Source organism: Nannobrachium achirus, assembly GCF_963921795.1.
Source record: "Nannobrachium achirus genome assembly, chromosome: 22".
Classification (NCBI taxonomy): domain Eukaryota; kingdom Metazoa; phylum Chordata; class Actinopteri; order Myctophiformes; family Myctophidae; genus Nannobrachium; species Nannobrachium achirus.
Window position 1 is genome coordinate 52296194 of NC_137829.1, and position 10927 is coordinate 52307120.

The 10927-nt window shown below is 42.8% G+C and overlaps 1 protein-coding gene across 1 annotated transcript; it reads right to left on the bottom strand.

Annotated features, from left to right (window-relative positions):
• Positions 1 to 632: 632 nt before the first annotated feature.
• On the bottom strand, positions 633 to 9525 carry LOC308307684 (serine protease 27-like; the record flags this gene model as incomplete). Its single annotated transcript, XM_080752950.1, has 7 exons — positions 633 to 748; positions 5479 to 5617; positions 5958 to 6094; positions 8091 to 8215; positions 8313 to 8417; positions 8927 to 9041; positions 9477 to 9525. The coding sequence occupies 7 exons, from the start codon at positions 9523 to 9525 to the stop codon at positions 633 to 635; spliced, it is 786 nt and encodes a 261-aa protein (XP_080609076.1).
• Between the last annotated feature and the right edge of the window lie 1402 nt (positions 9526 to 10927).

Genomic DNA, 10927 nt, shown 5'->3' on the forward strand with positions numbered 1-10927 from the left:
TTTAATGGGCTTAATAGACCATATTCACACCGTGGCCATCTTGGATCACATGACTTCCTGGGATAGCAGCCTGCATTACAAACCATTGTGAACAATGGAGCGATGGTCCCAAAATATGAGTTCTATTCAACCAATTTCTTTTTACCAAATTGACAAATGGGCAGATGACAACATCAACATCCCCAAAAGGATTAAATAGAAGGGTACATCCACAATATTCATGGTAGTTAGGTTGCAACCTTACTGTGTACAAAGACTTGCTATCTCTGCAGTGCTTGCTCCACTATCATATTAACTATTTGTTGTTAGATTGTTTCTGATTAATATGCAAAAATCACGATACAGTAATATTAACTGTATTATGGCAGAGCAAGCTAAGCACTAGCCTGCACAGATACTGTAGCAAGTCTTTGTACAGAGTAACACTGCAACTAATGCAAGCTACCATCCAAGATGATCCAAGATGGCCGCGGTGTGAATATGGTCTATTGCTCAATCAAGTAAATCGGTAGGCCAAGGTTTAAGTGTTTAATTAAATGAAATAGGTAGGCCAGGCTTTAAGGGGTTAACAATAAATGAACAGGTTTACCATGTTGAAGAGGTTAAATCACCTGTGTGTTTGAGATGTTTCTCTACCCATCAAATATCTCGACGCAGATCTGGTTGTCAAATGCAGAGATGACCTCGTTGACCCAGTCGACCATGGCAGTGATGTTGGCGAAGACGTTAGGAAAGCGAGAATCAGGTTCTGCAGAACCAATGAGGAGGAGACCATTTAGGGTCCAGACGTTCTTCTTCTGACACTGCAGTGGTCCTCCATAATCAAGCTGAAACAACATGTAGTAGTGTTTTTAAGTGTGTGTTTTATATTCAAAGAGGTGGTGCCATAGTTTTGTACTTTTTCTGGTTTTCATGTGTCTAGGAGGTTGACAGAATTTCATTAGACACCCTGGTGTGGTTGTTATGAGCAATTATTAGGGGTGTAACGATACACTTTAATAGCGATTCGATACATATCATGATACATGGTTGACGATACGATACATGGACGATATTGGTTCATTCATGGCGATACCATACGATTCGATTCAATGATTTAAAATCGATATAGTAACTATTTAGCAAAGAAATTAAATCTGTGTAAAAGGTGTGGATAGTGCAGGTTTTTAAGGGAAACATGTATTATTATGGATATAAATACGTGGGTGTGGCTAACTTCAGCTGGGTCACCACCCACCATGACAACCAGGCATACTTAATGAACTCCTAGTATAATCATAATACCTGATAATCATGTTTTAGGGGGGAGAAAATCATGGCACTGCATCTTTAAGTGTTGCGTAATGTTTTCATCTCTGTGTTACTCACCCAGTCGGGATGGGACTCAGAGGCTGCTGTACAGAACGTAGTGTTGTGGATTATTTTGACATCATCAGGGTCCACCTCTTCTCTGCAAAGGTCGTCAGTTATTGTGGTGAGAGAAGTCTCACGGAGAAGGTCACTGTTTTTAAGCTCTAGGGAAAAAAACAGAGGTCCGCCCCATTATTAGTACCTGCTGATATATATTTTTTACTATATAATTTTTATCCCACGATTTTGTAACCCATTTTTTCACCCAGTGCCAATTGCCTCAGCTGTAATTAGGGTTACCTAATTACCGTCCCTTTTTTGGAAACTAAAAGACGTGTCCCGTATTGAACTGAAACGGGACGCTCTTTGTCCTGTATTTGAAGGTTGGGGGATAAATATGAATGACGATTGATGATGATGATTTAATTGAGAAATGACAGCGATTCTGCCTGTCAGTGAGCTTCCACTCTGCTCTCCTCTGAGACAAGTGCTGCATCCCATTGCTGTGAGAGGCGCTGCGCTGTTTGTAAGCAGCCCATTGGTTTATTAACACAGTGTTGCTAAGACACAGTCTCCGCCCCCTACACAATAAGCCAATGGATTGTATTCCTGGGAGCACTACAGTAGTCTTGTCTGCCAACTAAAGCGACCCCAGACAGGCTGGTATGTGAAATAACATAAGCATGCGTTGATTTTGTTTTTAAAACCTATTGGTTATTACTGTATGCCAATATGATTAAACTAGTGTTGGGTAACCAGAGAGTGGGCACATAAGAACCAGGTAGACCTAGGCTATATGTTTTGGAAAATTGAGAGAAATACAATATAGGACTACACTATATGATTTTAAGGTAATAGGTTAGCTGGCCCAAAGACACCCGAATTAATATTGTGAAAGGAAAAATATGATTTAATATAGGAAAATACCAGTTTTAGCCAACTTTATAACCGAAAATACCAGATTTTTCGGCGGCGCCTTTGGCGCCGCAAGTTTCATTAGGAGGTGTCCCGTATTTGAAACCCTGGGAGTTGGCAACCCTAGCTGTAATCCTGGGCTCTGCTTTCCCTCTGCCACGCATGGGGAGCCCCGGCTGGCCAGGGGGAGGCAGAATAGAGACCAGGATTACTGCATGTTTTTTGTGAAGGTGGGCGCCCACAGCGTCCCCCGGCGGGAATCGAACCCAGGACCTTCTAGCTGTGAGGCGACAGCTAGAAGCCCACTGCGCCCACCGTGCCCCCTCAGTACCTGCTGATATTGTGACCAATCAAACTCCTTGTCAACCTGTCTGAATGTGTGTTTATGTTTTATGCTTACCAAAGTCGGATCCCCCCCAACCAGTGAAGGAGCACGTTGTGCCGGCACGCCCGGCAGCGTCGAAGTCAGCCACAGGAAGACACAGGGGTTTAACGTTTTTGGTAAGATTCGCTGAGCGTGCCAGTTTGAGCAAAAACAGGTGATTTGTTTTGTTAATGCCGCGTTCAGGGTGCTCAATCACCTATCAGAGAAAAAAAAATGTGTATTTAAAGATTTTGTTCAGACTGCAGGCTCAGACTGCAGGTCAAACATACACAGGTGTACACAGTTATGTAATATATTCTGAAACGTGTTCATACTTCTTGTACTGGGATTCGCTGGATGTCCTCAGTGGTGGATGACAGATTAGACACACCCAGCCATACTTCATGAATCCTGTAGAGGAGCAGAAAGGAAAGGATTATTTCATTTTAATTCCATAACTATTTCATTTGTCTATAAGTAGCAGAGCTACTGGTTGGTTGTTAACTTTTACATCATTATTTAACCACTTAAGTCCTACATACTTCAATGTGAACTGGATAGAGAAAATAGCCGATCTATAGGTCAAAATGTGTTGCTGTGGCACGCTGTGAACTTGTAGATTAGCTATTTTCGCTATTCGTAAACTGTGTTTACGTATATGTCATGGTTATGTTTGTTTGTATTACCTGAAAATATGCGCTACAGTAGTTGCAACAAAATACGGGTGAATTAGGACTCCATTATAGAACTCGGTTGTATCCTCGACCTGAAAGATAAAAGGTTATGTGTGAATCAAATGCATCATGTGTGAGCTTCTAGTGTCGTGTGACACCATGCTACAATGGAGCATAAATGAAGCACTTCTCCAAGATATGACCTTGTACTATAATCTCAGTTGTTCTCAAAGAGGGGTCCGGGGACCTCCACGGGTCCCTGGGGGGGTTCCAGGGTCCTCTGCCAAATGTGTTATAATGTATGAAAATCTATTTAACTTACTAATTTAAAAATAGACAATCTACAAGCTCACAACATATGGCATTATGTCACAACATATGGCATTATGTCAAGAGGTGAGCTTGTAGATCTGCTGTTTTCCAGAAATCTCATATACAGTATTATCTTAATATTCGGGGGTCCGTTGCCAAATACATGAGGTCAAGTGCACACTAGTTTCTCATAGCCTAGCCTCTGCATTTCATTCACTCATGGCCAGACGGCCACTCTAACTACTCTCAGGCAGAGAGTAGGCAGAGCTGTGGAGAGACTAAGTGCACTCTGACCAAACAATTCACTCTCAACTAAACACATACAAAATGTGATGTTCTATAATAATGATATTCATGACGAACTGATGGTGTAAATTTAAATAAAGTGTTAATGGTACATTTCTATTCTTATGCAATATGTGCATATTTCAATGTTGGGTTTCTTGTGATTGGCTGTCTTTGTCTGTTACACTTCAAAGACACTAACTAACTGTTAGGGGTTAAAGGAGTAGTTCACCCCCAAAATGACTTTTTTTCTATTGATTACTCATGCCGTGGAGACTTTAGTTCAATATATATATATATATATATATATATATATATATATATATATATATTTGTATTTGTCACGTTGCTAAGACAACAATTTGATTTTAGTCAATTTACCCCCATTGATTATGGATAGGGAGTAGGGACCCAAATGCATTTGGGTCCCCATCCGGAATTGATGGGGGTAAATGTATTGTTATCAAATTATTATTTTAGGAATACAACAAAAACTCAAAAATATGATTGAACTCAAGTCTCCATGGCGTGAGTCATTTTGGGGGTGACTACTCCTTTAAGAAGTCTTGTTCAAGGACACTTTGACATGCAGCCAGGAGGGAACCTTCGGGAACCTTCTGATTCCAAGATGTAACTCCTGAGTAGAGTTCTCAACGGGCCTGAAAATAAAGGCTGGGCACGACTACTTAGCATACATTTTAGGCCCTCTCTATCACAGAGTAAAAGTAATAAAATATTAAAACAATATATTTATTTTTTTCATTGAGCCCGAGGCCCTACCCGGCCCGATAATTAGCATACATTTTAGGCCCTACCCAACCCTAAATGTCGGGTCAGGTTCGGGTATGGTCGGGTTCGGGCAGAATTTGAGAACTCTACTCCTGAGCCACTGCTCAGTGTTCTATAATCATGGATTAATTACCGTAATCGGGAGAGCCGCATTCCAAGGCCAGGAATGTGGAGCTGCCACTTGACCGTCGATGATACGTCCATGTGGAAGATTCTCCCGAACCCCACACACTGGAGGTGGATCCGTCATATCTACACATGATAAAACACACACACACACACACACACACACACACACCATGACAGCTCTAAATAAATGGCTTACATTTCATGAGTTTGTGTGTCACTGTGTGTGTGTGTGTGTGTGTGTGTGTGTGTGTGTGTGTGTGTGTGTGTGTGTGTGTGTGTGTGTGTGTGTGTGTGTGTGTGTGAACCCTAGCATCCCTATTCTGAGGTGAGCATTCAGCGGAAATAGCAGATGCATTTTGAGCTTGTAGATCTGCTATTTTTGCATAGAGCCCCGGGAGACTCCGTTCAACTGCGTATGAAGGTGTCTAAAGTGTCTAAAGATGTACATTGTTTTCAATTTGCTGCACACACATCCACACACACACACACACACACACCCACACACACACACACACACACACACACACACACACACACACACACACACACACACACACACACACACACACACACACACACACACACACACACACACACACACACACACAGGGCAGGCTTCAATGACTGTGCATGTGCCAGGACATTAAAACATGAACACACCTTTAATTGCGGCAATTAACTTCTTGCTGGGTCGCCAGTACACCGTGGGCATATGTCTATTAGTTCGGGCATAGATGAGGACAGCGGCCAGGAAACTGTTATCACCTTGTCTGACCAACAGGGGAGATCCTGTGTTGCCCTGAGAGGAGATAAGACACAAGGAAGCATTGTTCACTCTCCAGCGCTCAGTTAAAAGTTAAAGATTGGGTGCCATGATTTTTCCCCCTCTAAAACATGATTATCAGCTATTATGATTATACTAGGAGGAAGATCTTTTCCCAAAAAGTGTACAGAAAGAGTACAAAACGATGGCACCGCCCTTTAACTACTTCATTTCACACGACTATTTTACATGTGTCTTTCACAGTGTTATTGGCAGGCAGGTTCCTGAACTGACCACGGCCCACCAAAAAGACGCAGAGTCAAGTGTAAGCATTAGTGGGTGAGGTGCTCCATAAAGATTTGAATGGCATTCTTACTTTGCAGTTGCATAAGTCCGGGCCGTCTGCCAGGTAGGTAGCACAGAGCATGTCATCGGTAACCAATGCCATAGAGTTGTAGATATGCTTGCACTGATCAAGATCGTGGACCCTGAGAGGAATGTGGGGGAGCTGTGCTGTGAACAGAGAGAAACAACACGTATTAGGTGCAAGATTAACAACTTTCAACCCTGTGTCCCTATGGGCATGTTATTATTGAGAAGAAAAAAGAAAAAAGAAACCATTCAACATTTTTCAGAAGCAGATCTACAAGCTCACATCGTGTCACAATGGCTTAATCGTTTACAGTGATTTCACCAAATGTTGGCCTATTTTGACATGGACAGAATAGAGGCGGTTAATCTATCTAGGTCGTCCTCAGACGAGCCCTCCATCGTTGTTTCCAGTCATCTCGGTTCTCCATACATCTGGCCAGCTCATTGGTGTTCTGTGTCCCTACGTCTTCCTTGAGTACGTCCACGTATGTTTTTGTGGGACGTCCTTGCGACCGGTGCCCATGTGTTGGCTCCCACAGTACCAATTTGCTGGCTGGAAGCTCCTGGTGTCTTTGGCAGTGTCCTGCTAGTCTCATTCTTCTGGTGGCAATTTTCTCGCTTACCTTTGGTATTCCCTCATACAGGCTCCTGTTGGTAACATGTGCACTCCTGTTGATGTTGAGTACTGCACGCAACATTCTAGTGTAGCACCCGTCTAGAGACTTCTGCAGGGTTGGCTTCAGGGTCCAGCATTCACTGCCATAGAGGAGAACAGACTCCACCGTTGCAAAGAAGAAGCTAAGTTTGATTTGGCGGGGGAGGTTAGAGTTCCATACACTGTTCATGCCGTTCAGGGCCCTCCACGCGAGTGCCTTCCTTACTTTAAGGTCTTTCTCAGTTGAGTCGACCCATGCGCCCAGGTACTTGAAGTCCTTGACTTCCTTCAACACAGCTCCTTCTGTTGTTGTCAGAGGTGAGTGATCAGGTAGGTTATAGGTGATAACCTCAGTTTTCTTAGCATTTAGCCTGAGACCAACTTTGGCACACTCTATCTCCACCCTGTTCAGGAGTTCTTGTGCTTGTTCCATGCTGTCGGAGAGCAGGCTGATGTCGTCCGCATAGTCCAGGTCTGTCAGAACTACTGCGGGATGCCGCCTTGACCTCCTTGGTGTTAGCGTGAAGCCAAGCTCTTGTTCTCGTCCCCCTATGGCTTTCCTGAGCGCGTAATCTAGAACTATGATGAAGAGGTAGGGGGCTAGGGTGTCTCCTTGCATTACACCAGCTCGGATGTCAAACACCTCACTGCTGCCATCCGGGGTCACCACTTTGGCCCTTGTTTTTGCGTACATGGTCTCGATAGCCCGGAGAATGTTGGGAGGGACATTGTAGGCCTCAAGGATCTTCACCATCTTGCTTCTGTGGATAGAATCAAAAGCTTTTTTGAAGTCAATGAAGCACAGTACAGCTGCTAGGTCCAGCTTTAGGCACCGGGATGATGTTAGACAGAGACCATATTTCAGGTTGCTTGTTGTGCTGTAGAGCATTGTTGCAAAAGTCTAGGATGAGGTTGTCTAGGTCGCAGTTCTTCAAGACCTCTGGGGGTATGCCATCAGGCCCAGCACTTTTTCCCTCTCTCAGGGTGGATTTTGCCCTGGCGAGCTCGCTGGTTGTGAAGGGTCCGTCGTCGATGTTCAGGCCCTGGAGGACTGTCGGTATATTTTCCTCCTCTCCCTCTTCCACTGATGTTCCCAGGAGCCTCTGGAAGTGGTCGAACCATGTTGCCACCCTCTCCTCTGGGCTGTGTCCTTCCACCTGGCCCTCCTTGGCCCTCTTCCGCCCTGTCATCTCATTTATTACCTTCCAGGCCTCCCCGTATTGCCTTTCACCTTGCGCTGCCTGCACTCTTCGCACACTTTCCATCACTTCCTCCCCTTTGATGGTGTCGTAGGTGCTGAAGAGAGACGGTTAAACACCATTATTAACACTCAGGAGTCTGTTATTATTAATGCATTATCATTATTGGTATCCAAGGAAATTGAACCAAATCGGACCTTTACAAGTTATTTTGGCCAAATGTGATGATTTGATCCCCAGGGTGCCATTTTGGGGGTCTTGTGCTTACGTGATGTTTGGTTACCCCAGACGTAGACGGTGGCCGCCATACCAGTAGGGAACACACTTCCCTCATCAGTCAAACAGAGAGGTTTGATGTTGTTGACAGGAGCGTCCATTTTCAGTAAAGCTTCGTCGTGTGCCCACTTACTAGAGATGGATCAGAATTATACAATATTAGCAATAGTTATTAATAGCACTAGAATAATCTACTTTGATTTTGGTCAGTCATGCACATGACCCCTACCTTGCAACCCACCCTGGGTTGACCCAGAAAGCACGAACCCCTCTCGTCTCACCGCCGGGCTGAGTTCCTCCAAGCACGATGGTCAAGGTCTTTGGGTCAATGTCCCTGTAGAAGAGAAACATAAAATAAGCCATTTAGTGATTATGCTATATTCCTTTGTCCCCCCTCCCTCCTCTCTCCAACCCCACCCTCTCGCTCTCTCTCACTCCCCGCCACTGTCTCATACAAATTGTGCATGTTCACAGAATGACAGGCTAATGACACAAACGCATGGACGAGGACCCACTTTGATTGGTTAGTTTGATTGTTCTAGATGGCTTTAGTGCATGCCATGATTCATGAATAGCCCCAGATCTTCAAAATAATGAAAATACAGAAATATTATTTTAAAGATAATAATTATGGCCCTCCCTGCGATGCACTGGCAATGGCATTGTGACCAAAATGTTTGTCCCATTGTTGAGAACTAAATATATATATTTTTCTGTAAGATTTGCATTATTTTTGCTGCGTGTGTTTCAGTTCTTCTCTATCCATTCTCTCCACATAATGGCCTGATGTCCCCCCCCCCTCCCCAAGGAGAATCACTCCTGATGTAATATCAATGAACCTACCAGAGACATTGTGCTGGAAGAAAGACGTATTCTCTGCCGATGACAGTTCCAGTGCATAATTCCTGTCCACCATGTTGAATTCTAGCAAGATACAGGTCTCCAGACTGGGCTACACCTGCCACACCCACTGCAACAGAGATTTAATGAACTATTAAAGACCTGTCCTACATACTTTGTTGTATGATGAATAAACAAAACAAATGTAGGCTATATGGTATTAAAATATATATATAGTCTTTTCCCATATTTTGGAAAAGTTGAGAAACTTAATTCACAAATAAATGTTCATAAATTAAACTATATAATGTAGGCTATATATTAGCAAAATAGCACGCATGTGTGTCCTGGTGAATCCAGTCGATTTGTGTGTGTGCCACCAACACTGTGGGAGTAGTAGCGCGAAAAGAAAAAAAAAAAAGAAAAAAGTTTACTTAGGAGACGATAGAAGATGGAATAAAGTTGGAAATACTCTAGTCTGGTTGCAATCACACTAAAAAACAACAAAAAAACACCATTATGAAGGCAATAGACAAAACAATGATGGTGATACCAAGTGAGGAGAGAATGATCATGGCAACAGCCACGTGAGGACCAGCCATCTTGGCACAGGGTGGCGCAGAGGTCAGCTTGGCACAGGGTGGCGCAGAGGTCAGTGGAGATCTGAAATAAAAAGGACACTTAGATCACAGCAGTGATGTGGACCTTCATGGGATAAAACACGTCAACAAGAAGAACACACTTCATCACAGCTGCAAACATGTGCAAAGCTGATTTTGCATGCTTTTGCATGAAGAAAAGATCCTCTTCGCAAATGTTCATCTAGTGATATGAATGTAGCTGTCAAACAGTCACAATATAGCCTACCTCCTTTTAATCTGGGGATCTTAGTATAATGTGATATAAGATCCCCAGCTAGTCATCTATCAGTAGGGTGACCAGATGTCCCCCTTTGCGTGGGACAGTCCCTCATTTCCATGACTTTTCAGGCGTCCCACAAATGGAGACACTGTCCCACATTTTGACTGGCAGGCTCCAGTAATAAATCAATGTGCAGGTGTTGATAGGTTAGCCGATTGTTGCTGAAGCTCTTAGTGTGAGCTCACAGCATGCTAGACTGGACCACACTGGACATGTGCTGCTCTAGCAGCACATGAATACATTATAGGGTAGGCCAGGGTATCGTTGTCTTTACATTGTAAATCTCTCTCATTGTCTCTTTAACTGCAAGGTATGTTTTAAGCCTGTTAAATGACATGAGAAATATCCCCTAGGTTAGAGCAGGTTAATAACAAAATGATAGACAATATTAGGCCTATAATGGTCAAATCTGTGACCTGTGGTTTGGCCTACCCTATAATGTATTCATGTGGTGCTCTAACAGCACATGAATACATTATAGGGTAGGCCAGGGTATCGTTGTCTTTACATTGTAAATCTCTCTCTTTTAAAAAAAAATAAACTTTATTCTTGAGTTGACCTTACAGTAAGGTTGGTGCTTTCTTTGTGGTTTTTCTTTTTTTTTTCCTTTTCCCAGCTACTCTATACCCCTACCCCCCGAAGCTAGAGAAAGAAAGAGAGATAGAGGAAATCTCTTTCATTGTCTCTTTAACTGCAAGATATGTTTTAAAAAGACCCCCTAGGTTCCAGCAGGTTAATAACAAAATGATAGACAATATTAGGCCTATAATGGTCCAATATGACATTAAACCATTTAACTTGAGTAGCCTAATAAGTTGCTATATTTGCTATTTTTATTTTGTATTTTGTATTATTTTTATTTAATTATGACATTTTAAAGTATTGCAATCCAAATGAAGTGATATTTGTGTTTAGTTACAGTACATTTATTATGGTAATAACATTGAGAGCTTCTGCTCTGCTGGCTGCATTGCATGTAGCTGGTTGACATTAAAGGACATATTTTAGATAGTCATTAGAGAAAAGAGAAGATAAGTGTTAAAATGTTTTCATTTAATTCTTTATATCATTTTAGTGATTTTA